The sequence below is a fragment of the Mus caroli genome, unplaced genomic scaffold (genome assembly GCF_978045245.1).
Source record: "Mus caroli unplaced genomic scaffold, Mus_caroli_1 scaffold_14, whole genome shotgun sequence".
Classification (NCBI taxonomy): domain Eukaryota; kingdom Metazoa; phylum Chordata; class Mammalia; order Rodentia; family Muridae; genus Mus; species Mus caroli.
Window position 1 is genome coordinate 75,328,398 of NW_028227269.1, and position 17,127 is coordinate 75,345,524.

General features: G+C 44.8%; 1 protein-coding gene across 1 annotated transcript in view; it reads left to right on the forward strand.

Moving 5' to 3' along the window:
- The first annotated feature begins 907 nt into the window (after positions 1–907).
- Fntb (farnesyltransferase, CAAX box, subunit beta) overlaps positions 908–17,127 on the forward strand; it is a 79,992-nt gene continuing 63,772 nt past the window's right edge. The window contains exon 1 of the mRNA XM_021178669.2: positions 908–1,128. Within this exon, the coding sequence (XP_021034328.1) occupies positions 985–1,128 (144 nt within the window). The 5' untranslated portion in view covers positions 908–984. The remainder of the gene's footprint in view (positions 1,129–17,127) is intronic.

Here is a 17,127-nt window from a genome sequence, read left to right on the forward strand (position 1 = left end):
AAAACGTGTATGGGTATTTTGCCTGCATGTGCACATATGCATTACTTGTGTGTATGTTGTCTGTGGAGGCCAGAAAAGGTGTCAGATCCTCTGGACCTGGAGTTATGGGTGGCTGTAAGTCTCCAGGTGGGTGCTTGGAATCCTGTGACGCTGCAGCCCCTGCTGAACCACCCGTCCAGGCCTGACTCTATTATTATTTTCTGTCATACCATAATTGGAAGCCATCAAATATTTATGTTCACTTATTTAATTCTGCCTATTCCTCAAAAATGAAATTCAGATGTATTCTAAGGAAAAGGACATTGTAATTTTGTTCACTTCTGCATTCCTGGACTCTGACACGGAACAAGTAGCAGGTGCTCCATGAATATTTGTTGATATTTCTTTGGATGATGCATTTACACTCATTTCTTTTATGGTATTTTAGTTTCTGCCATTGCACTGTAACCTCCAAAGGAGAAGAAGTACTCCATTTCTCTATCTCTGAGTATTGAGACCTGCAATTCTGCTAATGCACAGAAAAGCTGAGGCTTCTCCTAAGAGGCTGTCAAGGACCCAAAGGTGTATGGCAATTCTACTAGTTAAGAGCGTGACTGAGGCACTCAAGAGAGATGTCAGAAATGCTTTTTTTTTTTTTAAGGTTACATTCTTTGGGTTCTTGAACAGCTGAAATCGCAAGCTACAATTAGGCGAGAGCGAAACGTTGACGTTTTCTTTTTTCTATTTTATTATTTGCATAACAAACCGAGGCATCCTAGATATCCTTTCCTCAGAAAGCTTATCTCCTGCAGCAGCTCATCTGTCCGACGGGGGGCGGCAGTATCCCAGTAACTCCTTGAAGATGTGTAGGTGGGAGGAGAGATTCGCGTTCAAAATCTTTTTGACTCTACCGACTTTCCGTAGCGCCTTAGCCCGCTCGAGTTTCAATGCGCGTTGTTGCTGGATGAAGCTGAGTCCTATACAGCGCTCGCAGCTCTCCCGATCATGGCTTCTTCGAGTTCCTTCACCTATTATTGTCCTCCATCTTCCTCCCCTGTTTGGTCAGAACCGCTGTATAGTCTGAGACCTGAGCACGCGCGGGAGCGGTTGCAAGACGACTCAGTGGAAACAGTCACGTCCATAGAACAGGTGAGGTGGCAGGACTGGGCGAGGCGCCCGCGCGGGGCCTTCTGGGAGTAGGAGTCCCTTTTGTAAGCTCGTCTCGGTGCAAAACTCTCCATGGAACTACAACTCCCGTAGTGCACTGCGCCCCCGCCCCCGAGCTCTAGGCGCCCAGACTGGGGCTTCCGAGTGGAGCGTTTGCGGGGCTTACTTGGGTAGGAGAGCGTTGTTGTCAGGGTTGGGTTTGGAGAACAGGACAGTACACCTGATCTCTCAGCTTCGGACGTTGTAAAGGATCTTGTTTCGTGTCTGGAGTCCACAGCAGCCTGGGCGGACCAGGTAGTCCGCTCCGTTCTGTTTAGATGTCTTGAGGTTCTAGGACAGACCGCTCACTTTTCTTCACATGCTCGCAGTTTCCGGACATCTAGGGGATCGAACGGCCGGACTGTGGTCATGTCATCCCTAAATCGATTTAATTTCTGACCTGTTGGGTTAGGTTGAGGCCTACCTCGTGGTGGGTAACCATTTGAGCACTTGCTGTTGAACGCTGGAAATACAGAAAAAGGTAACAGCCCCTAGGCAAGAGCCTGGTTGGGCAAGACAGACAGGAAAACTGTATAGTTCGGAAAGAACAAAAAAGTATGGAGTTTGAACTGCTTGTGATTCACTAAGGCCTAGAGTGTACCAGACATGCCATTTTGAAAAGTATTTTAAGGTGTGAGTAGTGAGTTAATAGTTTTCATTTTTCTCACTCTCCATTTGGAATTGTTCCCAAATCGGTTGTTGTAGAGCTGTTTACCCATCTGTTACTAGAAGTGGTCAGGATGAGTCCTGTCGCTAAGGAATCGGCATTCAGCCACTTACTAAAATAAGATCTTACTAAGATCACTACTCAGGCTTAACTGTGGAGGGACCGGCTTCATCTTTCCAATCTAAAGCTGTGAGCCTCTATTTAGGCAAAACTAGCAGCAAATAATGACTATACAATTTTCAGTTTTTATGTGTGTGAATGTGTGTATGGCATGTTTGTAGGTGTTGATACCAGGACACACACTATGTGGGTTTGGAAGATCCAACTGAAGTTGGCAGGCTTGCATAAGAAGCACCTCTACCCACTGAGCCATCTCCCTTGCCCTAAAGATTCATAACGGAGCAAGGGATTGGACACATGGTTATTCACCTAGTAGCAGATCTTTGAGTCAATGCCTTGTGGGCTTTAGGGTAATAAAGGGAACTTACTTTTTGGCTTCAGCTCTCTTTTTTTTTTTTTTTTTTTTTTAAGATTTATGTATTATATGTAAGTACACTGTAGCTATCTTCAGACACTCCAGAAGAGGGAGTCAGATCTCGTTACGGATGGTTGTGAGCCACCATGTGGTTGCTGGGATTTGAACTCTGGACCTTTGGAAGAGCAGTCGGGTGCTCTTACCCACTGAGCCATCTCACCAGCCCCCTGGCTTCAGCTCTCTAACCTAGTTAACTGTGTCCCACAGAAGTCTTTTATAAAACATTGCAAAGAAATCTTTCATCAATGACAAAATCTCCAGAAATCTTTGCAGGGTTTAAAGCAATTTGGGTTTTTTTGGTCTGTTTGTTTTTGTTTTTGTTTTTTCGAGCTAGGGTTTCTCTGTGTAGCATTGGCTGCCTGGAATTACTCTGTAGACCAGGCTGGCCTCGAACTCATAGAGATCTGACTGCCTCTGCCTCTCAAGTTCTGGGCTAGAACATGTGCCTCTACTACTTGGGTAGAGCAGTGTTTCTGTAGTTGATAAGACAACTACACGCCTTTTCTTTTGAAGTTACAGGGTTAAACAGGACACACACATACACCATTTATATCTTTAACTGATCTGACTTAGAACAGCGGTTCTCAACCTTCTAATGCTGTGACCCTTACAATAGTTCCATAGTTCCACATGTTGTGGCCACTCCAACCATAAAGCTGTTTTATAAAGCTTCATAACTGTCATTTTGCTACTGTTATGAATCATAGTGTAAATAGCTTGTGTTTTTCAATAGTCTTAAGGCGACCCCTGTGACAGGGTGGTCATGACCCACAGGTTGAGAAAGGCTGACTTAGCAGATAAAGGTATACAGGATGCTAATGAAGAAAACAGAATCAGAGTTAAGTCTGTCACTTACAAAACCATCTGTGTAGAGAGGTAACATCTCATCAGGAGTTTTCTGATCTGTTGTCTATTACATATATTGCTGTTTTTCAGTAGACTGCTGAAGTTCCTTCCTTGCTTGGTTCCTATAAGGATAAAACAACTTAACTTCTGAGTAGGCATAACGAGCAATAAAAAAATGGACACAGGATGCTCTGAAAAGGGCCAGGCCAAGGCCAGGGCTGGGGAGGATGCTAAGTCCTGATAGGTCAGAATAGAGTGTCTGTCAGATACAAGCCCAATGGTATGATAGAGTCTTATGTTTTATGTCAGTATTACAGCTCACATTTTTAAAAAAATAATTTATTTGAGACACTGTAGCTGTCTTCAGACATATCAGAAGATGGCATCAGATCTCATTACAGATGGTTGTGAGCCACCATGTGGTTGCCAGGAATTGAACTCAGGATCTTTGGAAGAGCAGTCAGTTATCTTAACTGCTGAGCCAGCTCTCCAGCTCACATTTTAAAAGTCTAGGATGAAGAGTTGCAGTTAGGAGGAAGATGTACGGGCTGGTTTGTGTGTCAACTTGACACAAGCTAGAGTCATTAGCCAGGAAGGAGCCTCAGTTGAGGAAATGATTCGGTGAGATCCTGCTGTGAGTCATTTTCTCAATTGGTGATCAGTGGGGGAGGGCCCAGCCCATTGTGGGTGGGGCTATCCCTGGGCTGCTGGTTCTGGGATCTTTGGGAAAGCAGACTGAGCAGGTCAAGGAAGCAAGCCAATAAAATAAGCAGCACCCAATGGCCTCTGCATCAGCTCACGGCGCCAGGTTCCGGCCCCGACTTCCTCCAATGATGAATTAAGATCTGGAAGTGTCTTCCAAGTAAACCTTTTCCTCCCCAACTTGCTTTTTGGTCATGGTGTTTTGTTGCAGCAATAGAAACCCTGACTAAGACAGAAGATAACGTGGTATTTCATTCTTATGGCTTCCTCTGCATTTTAATAATCACCACAGTGACCATTCATTTGGTTCCAGCTGAGTGCTAAATGTTCTCCAGACATTGTGTCACTCAGTCCTTAACACATGCTGACAGAGAAGGCAGAGGCTCAGAGAATTATCTGGTTGGTGGGTAACAGAGTACAGTGGTCAGAAACGACGTTGTCGGGAGGGATTGTTTACCGATCATACTGTTCATTCAAATCTTTTGGTTTTGACCAGAGCTTCCTTGAGGATTTACTGACAGCTCAGTTTTGTGTCATGGCAATAAGGATCAATGCTTGCCGTTCGCTTTCTATCTCATGATTTGGAAACCTTCATTTATGAAACAGTAATTAAGAATTTAATAACAGGGGTAAAACCTGTAAGGAGTGGAAAGAGCTCTTTCCACTATTCATTTTCTTTTTTTTTTTTAACTCAATTCACTTTTATTTTTATTTTTTATTTTATTTTTTTATTTTTAATATTTTTATTACATATTTTCCTCAATTACATTTCCAATGCTATCCCAAAAGTCCCCCATAGCGCCCCCCACTTCCCTACCCACCCATTCCCATTCTTTTGGCCCTGGCATCCCCCTATATTGGGGCATATAAAGTTTGCAAGTCCAATGGGCCTCTCTTTCCATTGATGGCCGACTAGGCCATCTTTCGATACATATGCAGCTAGAGACAAGAGCTCCGGGGTTCTGGTTAGTACATCATGTTGTTCCAACAATAGGGTTGCAGATCCCTTTAGCTCCTTGGGTACTTTCTCTAGCTTCTCCATTGGGAGCCCTGTGATACATCCAATAGCTGACTGTGAACATCCACTCCTGTGTTTGCTAGGCCCCGGCATCCACTATTCATTTTCTTCAGGAAATTCTTGAGGGCTAGAGTGATGGCTCCGTGGTTAAGAGCCCTAGGTACTTTTCCAGAGGACATGGGTTCAGTCCCCAGGACCCCACAAAGTGGCCTACAGCTGTCTGTACCTCCAGTCTCAGGACGTCTGATGTCCTAGCCCAGCTTCCAGGAGCCCTTCATGGATGTGGTGCACAGACATAACACCCATACACACAAAATAATAAAATGAAAATTAAAAAAAAAAAAAACCTCTCAGGTGCTAGATACTGCTCTGCTCAAACACTTGGCATGAGTCAGTGAACAAAGGAAATTGGTTTTTAGGGAATCTTAAGGAAATTGCTCCAGGCCAGGGAGTCAGCCAATTAAGAGAAGAAAAGCATGAGGAATGGGGGTGTTGCTCAGTGGTCGAGTGTGTGCTTAAACACGGGTGCTTAAACACATGCAAGGGCGGATCTACCACCCATACCAAGGAGAAGGGAGGGTACAGAGGCGTTTTTTTTTTAGAAGCTTAAACCACAGTAAGGTGAGGGTTGCCAAGGATATCATGCTTGATCTGATTGTGTTTGAAGTGTGTTCGGGGACAGGTCACAATGGACCGAGTGGATGAGTGTTCTGGGCTGGGAAAGCGCGTGCACAGAGCCTGAGGTGGGAGTCTGCCAGGCAAGGGCAGGCCAGGAGACACAAGATGAGATGGAATCGAGTGTGGCCTGCGGCTGCTGAGTTTGAAAGGGCCAATTGAGCTGGGCAGTGGTGGCGCACACCTTTAATCCCAGCACTTGGGAGGCAGAGGCAGACAGATTTCTGAGTTTGAGGCCAGCCTGGTCTACAGAGTTGAGTTCCAGAACAGCCAGGGCTACACAGAGAAACCTTGTCTCAAAAAACAAAACAAAACAAAACAAAAAGAAAGGGCCAATTGAGATGTGAAGCCACTGGCTGCAGAGCTTGTATTTACCAGTCATACTCACCACAGATCTCTAGGTTTGCCTCAGGAGGTAGATCTGTACTAACAGGCTCCCTTGCCTCTTGTGCTGGGTTTGAGCCATGATATATGGCTAGGAGACACGAGAGTGAAGGACGAGATCAGTGGATTTCCTCACTCCTGCAGTGCTGTGACCTGAAGTTTTCCCAGACTTAAAGTCAGGCCTTCTCCGGCGCCGCCTCCGCACAGACCCTTACTCTCTCTCCACTCCTTCCATTCCCACCTTCAGACCTGTTAGCTACGGGGACTCCTTTGAATCATAACTTAATAGAGTCCTCAGGTTACTGTCAAGCATTATATGTGGGGGGTGGGGGTGGGGGGTTGGGCTGGAGAGAGTTCAGCTGTGAGAGCACTTGCTGCCTTTCCAGAGGACCAGATTTTGGTTCTTTGCTCACACAAAACCTGGAACTCCTGCTCCAGGGATATCCGAAGCCTCCGCTCTCCAAGGGCACCCACACTCAGGGGTGTATACCACAGACGCAGACACACACACACACACACACACACAAATGGAGATGAGGGTGGAGGTAGGAGGCAAGGTTGGGACGCTATTGCACTGTTCTGGGTGAGAGGTGACAGCAGCTTACAGAGTGCCTGTCATGCTTGTAACAGGAATAGTCAGTTTCCTGACAGTTGTGAAGGCCCATCCCTTGATAAGGATTTTGCCAGTGGGTGTGATGCCCAAGGGCCTTTTCTGAGTAGACAGCAAGGTGAGGTTGTGCCATGGGAATCACCTTACTGCCAACTTCAGGTTAGTATGGATAGTCTCAGTTCCAGTGGTGGCCTTGCTAACACTTGTTTCTAATACATACTATTGTGCTTGTTTGTTTGTTTGTTTGTTTTTCAGTTTACCCTTGAACAGAGAAATAGAGAACAAAGTATCTTCTATTTGATTTTTTTTTTTTTTCTTTTCGGACAGGGTTTCTCTATCCTGGAACTCACTCTGTCCATCAGGCTGGCCTTGAACTCAGAGATCCACCTGCTTCTGCCTCCTGAGTGTTGGGATTAAAGGTGTGCACCCCCATCACCGGCTGAACCTTCCACTGGCAATGCCAGTGGTGCTATTACTCAGACAACTCCACGGAGAACGTGAGATAGTATTATTTCAATGTTGAATCTATGTACATCCAAAAGGGAGGGTGAAGTTGGCCGTGGTGGTGCATACTCCATAATCCCAGCTCTCGGAGGATGAGTCAGGGAGACCATAGTTTAAGGCCCGTTTATGGTTCATATCAAGACCCTGTTTATAAACAAACAAATAAATAAAAAGAAAATTGGGCTGAAAATGTCGTTCAGTGCTGGTATGCCTTCAGTGTAAGGCTCCCAGGTCTACCAAGCAAAAAGAAGTCTACAGACTATTCTGGTTAGGATGAAATATAAGCACTTTTAGACTTTCAGGTGTGCAGCAAAGTGATCAAGTACCTGTTGAAAAAAAAATTGCATTTAAATTAGGTAACTATGGGCCTTGGGATATAGCTTGGTGGTAGAGCACTTCCTAGCATATGAGAGGCTCTAAGTTCAACCCCTAGCACCACACACACAAATATAATAACTTATATTTTATATTACATTAATTTAGAAATGCCAATTATTCTCCTCTTATCCACAAGGCAGTTTTAAAAAAATTCTTCATGTTTCTTTTTATTATCACCACTTTTTGAGCAATCAAATATATTTTTCTAGATCATATGAGTAAGATAATTATACTGGCTGGTTTTGTGTCAACTTGACACAAGCTGGAGTTATCACAGAGAAAGGAGCTTCAGTTGAGGAAATGCCTCCATGAGATCCAACTGTAAGGCATTTTCTCAATTAGTGATCAAGGGGGAAAGGCCCCTTGTGGGTGGTACCATCTCTGGGCTGGTAGTCCTGGGTTCTATAAGAGAGCAGGCTGAGCAAGCCAGGGGAAGCAAGCCAGTAAGGAACATCCCTCCATGGCCTCTGCATCAGCTCCTGCTTTCTGACCTGCTTGAGTTCCAGTCCTGACTTCCTTTGGTGATGAACAGCAGAATGGAAGTGTAAGCCAAATAAACCCTTTCCTCCCCAACTTGTTTCTTGGTCATGATGTTTGTGCTGGAATAGAAACCCTGCCTAAGACAATAATTATCATTGAAGCCAGGCTTAATCCCAGAACTCAGACAGAGGTAGGTGGATATGAGGCCAGCCTGGTCTACAGAGAGAGCTCCAGGATAACCAGGGCTACACAGAGAAACCCTGCCTCAAAACAAAACAAAACAAAAACCAAAACAACAACAACAACAACAAAAAGATAATTATCATTGAATATCTTATCCCTGAGTCAGTTTAAGGACTGACTCAGGCTTAGTAGAACAGGTCTGTAATCCCATCTGCTTGGGGATTGTAGAGGGGGTTGAGAGAGGAGGATGGCAAGTTCATTCCCAGCCCAGAATTACATAGTGAGTTCAAGGACAGCTTGGGCAATTTGGTGAGACCCTGTCTCAGACAGTAAAAAGGTCAGAGAGATAATGGGGTGGCTCAGCGGGTGGAAGTGTCTGCTTTGTAAGCCTGATGATGCGTGTTTAATTCTCAGAACTCATGGGAAGATGGAAGTAGAGAATCAACTGCATGAAGTTGTCCTGTGCTGTCCTCACGTGTGCTATGGCTCACTCACATGCGCGCATGCGCACACACACACACACACACTGATAATAAAATGAATATTAAAAAAGGAAAGTGTCTCCTTTTTCTGAGTTTTTAGCTTGAACTGTCTGGATGAGAAGAGATTAGCAGGAAAAACCACCCAGAAGGTCATTAATATGCATCTCATGCTGATCCCCAGAGCCGTTAGTAACTAAGAGGTGACTTAGGGCTCTGACTTCAATCAAGTCTTTCATGGCAGTGCTGGGAAGCCTGTGGCAGGAAGGTGAGCAGGAAGAAGGTAGAAACCAGTGGTAAGGTCTGTTGTGGGGAGTCACACTGAGCTCTGCGGGGCGGGGGTGGGGGTGAGGGAAGAGGAGGATACCTCAGAGATGATTGTCTTTGGAGAAATAAAGACAATGCAATATAAGTTTCTCTTATAAAGGAGCAACTTCTGCTCTGTTTTCAAAGCTGTGTCTGGTGTTGCTCAAAATAATCAGCTCAAAATAATCCTCAGTCAAGGCTTATGGCCAGTGCTGCGTTTTGTCTCCTTCCGTCTTATTGTGAGTGATGGGTTCCGGTCTCCTAAAGGCTGATTTTGGGGTGACATACTCTACTAGACTATATTCCCCAAATATTAAGTTATTTGTCCAGAAAAACGTTTTGCTTCTTAAACATTAGAGAATCCCTGAAGCTCACGGGTGAGCTGTATAACTAGTGGGAGAGCTTCAGGTACAGTCAGAGACCCTGTCTCAAAAATGATGTGATGAGAGTGATTGAGGAAGACACCTACACTGACCACACACGCCCCCCTCTTTTACTCTACCAAACATGAGAGTGCATCAGAATCCCTAATGGTTTGTTAAGAACTGGTGGATGGCCTCCATCCTCGCAGGCTCTGAGTATGTGGGTCTGCGCTAAGAGTACGGAGCTCACCGTTCTCACTACTTAGCCTGGTTCCCAGCTTCTGGGATGTGAGTTTTCTAGCACTGTTCGCGTGGGGAGGCCTCTCTCTGCTTTTCCTTGTCATGCTCATGTTGAAAGGTGAGTGAAAGGCAGGCTCTGAGGTGGAAGTCTCTTGTTTAGGAATTCATTCTAGACACCTACTATATAGAGGGAGGATGACAGTATTATTAGGAAAAATATTTCTTTTTTTCTTTTCGGTATGTGTGTAGGTGCACATGTGGAGGCCAGAGGTTGGCCACATGCCCACTTCCTCTGTCATCTTCCACCATGTTTTAGTCACTGTTCTATAGCTGTGAAGAGACACCATGACCACATAACTCTTATGAAGAAAGCATTCTTACTCAAACCATCACATGATATATGTGTGTATATATATGTGCCACTTTAGCTACAGTGGCTTGCCAGAGAGTCCCTAGTATGTGCTTTTTTTTTTCAGTTCCATAGAGCTGGAACAATAGACGTGCCACTATGCCTGGCTTTTATGTTGGTGTTGAGGTCCCAAACTCAAGTTCTTATGCCTCTGTGGCATACTCTTTAAGCTGTCTTCCCAGTCTGAGAAAATATTTTACCTTTTTCTTTTTTTTTGAGTCATGGTCTATCTTGGAAATCACTATGTAGATGAGATTGGCCTCCAAACCTCCAAACCCTTCCTCTGCCTCCTGAGTGCTGGAATTAAAGGCATGCACCACCACACACCACACTTGGTGAGAATATTTCTTCATAATAAAATATAGGATAATACTTACTTTTATTGTTTTCTGAAAGTTTATTATAAGATTTTGAACATAGCAAATTTCATGAATTTTATAGTAAAAAATAATAGCAAAGTAAAGAATTTCATGGTGAAAAGCAGTATACTCACCATCTAGATTCTTTTGTTAACAATTTTTATACTTTTGGGGGGTGCAGACTGGGATGAAATATTTGAGGCAGGGTCTTGTAGCTTAGGCTGGCTGTAAACGCCTAAGCCTTTTTGTGTTTGGTTTCTGTGTGCCAGGATTATCCCACTGTTTCTGGGATCTTTCCCCTTTCCTGTCTCTCTTGTGGCATTGGGGTTGAGCCTACACTCAAGCCTATACCTGAAACCCAGCTTCTCTGTCTTTTTTCCATTTGTTTGTTTGAGACAGGGCCCCACTGTGTATTTCCCGGCTGCCTGGAACTGGTGACCCTCCCCTGTAAGCTTCCCAAGGACTGGGGTTATAGGCATGCGCCACAATGCCTGTGACTTCTACCCATCGATTTTTAGTGGAGCTCAAAATAAGTTGCAGACGTCAAGACAGTTCTTAAATACTCATTAACTGGAGTTTAATATTAACATATAGTTCATGCAAGATGTAATTTATACAGAACAAAACCTGCATATAATAAGAGTAACATTTAAACTTGCACTTAGTTTGGCAGGTGCTCATTCCTGTGTACCCAAACCTTTGTCAAGATTTAAGACATCACTGTCAAACCAAAGCATCCCACAATGCCTCTTTCTAGTCAGTGACGACTCCTGACCCCAACCCCAAAGGTGACTGATTTCTGATTTATTAGAAAAATAATAATTTAGTCTGTACTAGAATTTTATTGTTTCCTAGACATGGTTTCACCGTGTAGTCCTGGCTGGCCTAGAACTCACACTGTAGATCAGGTTGGCCTGGAACTCAGAGATCCACCTGCTTCTGTCTCTTGAGTGCTGGTATTTAATGTGTGTGATGTACGTGTGAGTGTGATGTGTGTGTGTGTGTGTGATGTGCATGTGACTATGATACATGTGTGTGTGAGCGTGAGAGCTTGTGCGTGACCTGTGCTCCTGTGGAGAGATCAGAGAATAACTTGCTGGGGTAGGATTTCTCCTTCCAGCTGTTGAGGCAGGATTTCACAGTCTCTCGTTTCTTGCTGCACCAAGTACCCCAAGGCTAGCTGTCCAGCGAACATCCAGGCAGTTCCCCTGGCTGCCTCTCTTTTCAAGTACAGATTCATGCCACAGCACCCAGGTTTTTTATGTGAGTTCTGAGAATTGAATTCAGGTTGTCCGGCTTCTGTGGCAAGCACTTTTACCCACTGAGAGAGAGACTCATGCTTTTATGAGCCAGACTCTGGCTTTTATGTAGCCAGAATGTTCTTGAACTCGTGAGTCTCCTTTCTCACCCTCCCAAATGTGCCAGTATCCGAGGTCAAGAGTGCATTTTTGTTGTTTTTTGAGACAGGGTCTCACTATATAGCCCTGGCTGTCCTGGAACTCACTATGTTGATCAGGTTAGCCTGTAACTCATAGAGATCTGCCTGCTTTTGCCTCCCAGGTGCTGGGGTTAAAGCTGTGCGGGTGGTGCTGTGCTTGGCTAAGGGTACATTTTTAAAAGAGTCTAAATGATGACTTATGGAGGCAGAAAATGAACTGTGTCGAAGATTTTCTTTCTTTTTTTTTTTTTTTTTTTTTTTTGTTTTGTTTTTCAAGACAGGGTTTCTCTGTATAGCCCTGGCTGTCCTGGAACTCACTTTGTAGACCAGGCTGGCTTCGAACTCAGAAATCTGCCTGACTCTGCCTCCTGAGTGCTGGGATCAAAGGCGTGCACCACCACGCCCGGCGTGAAGATTTTCTTTTAATTATTAATTAAAGAAAGAACCGTTGATGTGTGTTCAGATTGGTTGGAGAACTGAAAGCCTCACCCACTTAGAGTCAGGGAAGGCATGAGATGAATTTATGAATTAATTAAATGAATTAAAAGTGTTACTGGGCTGGCCACTCTTCTTAAAAGCCAAGTGTCGGGTACTGGAGTCACTGGGAAGGGATCAGGTTTATTCAAGGGCTAGCATCTTGAGAAGATGGAGGGCTGTAGTCCTCATAGCTCCATCTCAAGTAATGCAGGGGCATGAAGGGCTAAAGGGAGCAAAAGGCTATGTAGGGAGACAGTACTCAGGAAGGCCATGTCCAGTGTGGAGCCTTCATGGTCCAGGCATCCCTTTCCCTCAGAGGGGAACATCTCAGTAGACTCAGCCTTCTCAGGCCAGTGAGTTCCTGTGCTTTCTGAAAGTTAAACCTCACCACCGTGCGTATGCTTTTCGTTACTCGGTACACAGGACTAAAGACCAAGGAGAGACATTGCCTGTTTAGATGGTGTTTGAGGGTCTCCAGGTGTTCTGGGTTCTTAAATCTGAAGTTTGTTTTTTAAAAAATCTTAATCATTTAGGTGTGCCTTCCTTCCCTCTAAAACTGAGGAATCCAGGTGAGAGGGAGGGGACGTCATCGTGGCCATAGTCACAGGGAGAGAAGGTAGCCCTTCTTCCCAAAGGAGAAGGGGCTGCTGCAGAATCCATCACACCCACAGGATAGTGGTGAAGCATTTCGCCACACAGTGTGCCTGGCTGTGGATGGGAACTGTTTGAGGCCCTGTCAGTTTGCTTCTTAAGGTCATTCACTGTCTTCAGGGTTGTGAAATGACAGAGGTGTGGAAGATACAGGTTTTTTTTTTAATATGTGTGTTTACATGCATATGAATATACATACATTTTATATGCTTATAAGTGTATCTATTTATGATTTTGTCCTGAAATTTTTGGGGTGGGTGGGGGGGTTGATTCAAGACAGGGTTTCTCTGTATAGCCCTGCTGTCCTAGAACTCATGCTGTGGACCAGGCTGGCCTCAAACTCACAGAGATTACCTGCCTTCTGCCTCCCATGTGCTGGGAGTAATGTGTCACCACCACCCAGCTTTGTCCTGAATTATTAAAATCAATTTGAAGATATTGTCTCCTAAGAATGACTTTCTTCTGTGTCATCAACATCATAGCTAAGAAAAGTAATTCAGTAATGCCATCTAATATCCAATTCATGATTAATTTCCCCTATTGTTTAAAGATTTAACAGAAAAATAAATTAAATGTGCTTATTCGTGTGTACATGTAAGCAAGAACTTGTGCACATGAGTCACAGTGTGTTTGTGGAAGTCAGAGGCCAACTTACAGGGGTTGCAATCCTGAGGGTCTCAGGGACTGAACTCGGGTGGTCAGGCTTGGAGTCAAGTGCCTTTACCCAGGGAGCCATCTTGCTAGCCTGTGTTTTTTGTTTTTAATAGCCTTTGCTTATGTATTTAAATTGGATCCAATACGAGCTCAGTTATTTGGGGCCATTTTTAAACAGTAAAGAGCTGGTCTCTAGGGAATTAATCTTCTGTGCTGATCTGGCCTTTCTTGTAATCGTGTCCTGTAGCTGTGTTTCTGAAGTAGATCAGATACTCTGAGCCCCAACCTTTTCCTGAGAGAAGGCACTCATGTTCATTTACATGGCTGTGAATGGTGTGCTCTGGGGAGACAGCCTATGGACCCTTTGCTGTGTAGTCAAAGAAAAGGATCTTTTGCTGTGGGGCAGGTAACGGCCTGTGGGGGTTTTCTGTAGAAAGGGGAGGTTACATAGAATAGTGGGATTGAAAGGAAGCAGGGGAGTTAAAGAACAAGCGAGGGGTCAGAGGAGGTGCACATGCTTTGGCATCCCTGGGCTTTCTGCTTTGTGTATGTGAAAATCCCTGTACTGAAAGGTTTTTGCTGTTGTTTTCAGAATTCAGGTTTCAGAGCCACTGAGCTTTCACAGTTCTTCCTGATTTTAAACAATGAGACAGTAACAGCAACAACAGCCAATCACCTTCAACGCTCAACATTCTGGCTTCTTATTTATTTTTGTGACGTGCTGGGGAGTTGAGCCCAAAGCCTGCTGCACACTAGGCAGATACCTTTACCATCCCAAGCCTCGGTCACCTGTGTTTAAGGTGTGTGTGTGTGTGTGTAAGAGAGAAAGGGGGAGGGAGGGGGGAAAGTTGTGTCTGTATGTTGTGTTTATTTGCCTTTGTGTATGCAGGTGCCTGTGCACACCGGGGTGGACACCCAGAGGGTCGCATCACTCTCTACCTTACTTTGCGAATGCTCCATGAACCCAGAGCTAGGCAGCCAGCAAGCCCTAGTAATGTTCTTATCACCATCCCATAGCCCTGGGGTGTGTGGGGGTATTAGGATTTGAACTCTGGTCTTCAAGGTTGCACAGCAAGAGATTTGACCCACTGACTCATCTTTCCAAATTGAAGATTAAATTATTTTTTATTACTATTATCATTATTATTATTATTATCTTTGTTTTTTTAATATAAGGGCTTCTCTATGTAGCTCTGGGTGTCCTGGAACTTGCTCTGTAGATCAGACTGGCTTCGAACTCACAGAGATCCACCTGTCTCTGCCTCCTGAGTGCTGGGATTAAAGACATGTGTCACCACTTCCCAGCAAATTAAATTATTTTTAAAAATTTGGATTGATTTATTTTATGTGTATGAGTGTTTTGTTCACATGTATGTCTGTAGTGCACCTTTCTGATGGCTTCTGAAATTATCAAAGGGCATTGGATTCTCTGAAACTTTAGTTATGGACAGTTGTGAGCCACCATGTAGGTGCTGGGATGCAAACCTGGGACCTCTACAAGAACAAGTGCTCTTAACCATTGAGCAGTCTCTCCAGCCCCTAAACTGAAGGCTGTAGTAATTGGTTTTTTTTTTTTGTTTGTTTTGTTTTTTTTTTTTTTTCGAGACAGGGTTTCTCTGTATAGCTCTGGCTGTCCTGGAACTCACTTTGTAGACCAGGCTGGCCTCGAACTCAGAAATCCGCCTGCCTCTGCCTCCCGAGTGCTGGGATTAAAGGCGTGCGCCACCACGCCCGGCTGGCTGTAGTAATTGGTTTGTTTATTTTTGAGACAGAGTTTCACCATGTAGTAGCCCTTAGTTTGCCTGGAGCTTCCTGTGTAGACAGGCTAGCACTGAACTTGTATTGATCCTTTCTCTGCCGCCCAATACTTCTTAATAAGAATTTAATTTAATCCCAGCACTTGGGAGGCAGAGGCAGGAGGATCTCTGAGTTCGAGGCCAGCCTGGTCTACAGAGTGAGTTCCAGGACAGCCAGGGCTACACAGAGAAACCCTGTCTCGAAAAACCAAAAAAAAAAAAAAAAAGAATTTAAAAGGAATTTGACTGTCATGTATTCTTCCCTCATCCTGTCCCACAAAGTACATTTCTCATTGCAGTGGGGGGGTCGGAGGTCCCCAAGGCCATGCTTAAGTTTGGGGATTCAGTTTGGGGACTTTGATGACTCAAGGTATATCTACTCACACTTAAGTTTACTGAAGCATTGATTCCAGGGAACATCAGAGAATGGAGGAAAATGGACACAGCTTTGCAATGTCCTTTCTCACTGGGGTGAAAGAAAAGAGCAGCCATTTTTATTGCTTGAGTCTCTCTAACGTGGACCCAAGAGACAACCAGATGATAGACGAACAAGGGAAAAGTAGAAGTTTATTTATTTGGTTTTGCTGTTGTTTAATTTTGTGTTATGCACATCGGTGTGAGGGAGTCAGGTTTCCTTGAGCTGGAGTTATAGACAGTTGTGAACTGCCGTGCGGATGTTGGGAACTTAACCTGGGTTCTCTTAACCACTGAGGCATCTCTCCAGCCCCATTTTGTTGTCTCTAAATAGGGTCTTACTATGTAGCCAAGGCTGGTCTTGAACTTGTTATGTAGCTGAAGCCAGAGTCAAATGTCCAGCCTCCCTAGTGCCACTACTGCCAGCCACAAATAGAAGTTTATTCACATGTGTGAACATGTGAACATGTGGGGTGGTTAGAGCCTGAGGTAAACAGGAAGAGCAGTTTGGGCAGACAGGAGGCAAGGTGTGGGGAAATAGTACTATGGCATTCAGGTCTATACATGTGATGCCTCAGTTTCCCTGTATTGCAGAGAAACAAGGAAACAAATTAGTAAAGGAAAATGGATTTATTTACAATTTGGCCAGAACTGGGGAGAGAAAAGCTCTTTAAATTCTGTCTGCCTTTGATGCAGCAGCGTTAGGCTTTGTGGAAAAGATGAAAGGAGACTTGTGGTGGCTTAACTGAGGTAAGGTGGCCGAACCAACCAGTCTCTCTTCAGGAGAAAGGCCTCCTCCTCCTCCTCTTCCTCCTGCCCCCTCCCCTCCCTCCCCCTCCCCCTCCCCTCCTCCTCCTGCTCTTATTCCTTCCCCTTCCTCTCCCCATCCTCCTCCTCCTGTTCTTCCTCCTCCTCCTCTCCTTCTTCACCTCTGGCCCCAGGCAGCCTGTTCTCTCCCAGCAAGGGATTCCCACAGAAACTAATTCTTTAGAGTCCATTGTCTCAGGGTTCCTGTTTCAGGGCAATTCCCCCCTTCTCCTTGTTCATTCTTCAATCTTGAGGATTTGGGGTGCTTTGTTATCTGTTGGTGGCTTGGTGTTACACATTCTTGAAATATGACTTTGCATGTGCCTGAAAGAAAGATCTACCCCAGGATGCAGCAGCCAGTTAGAAGACCCACTAATGTGTCAGGTCACATTTATAAGAACCCACCCCTTCTCTGCAACCTCTGGCCTTAGTGGCTCTCAGAAGGGCAGGCACTGGGGACTCCATTTTGACTGACAGTACGCCTCTTGCCTTGGAACGTTTTTTCTCTGAAGACATCGCTGCTGAAGTCTTGTGGTTTGCCTTTAATTCTCCCTCCTTGGTGTGATGA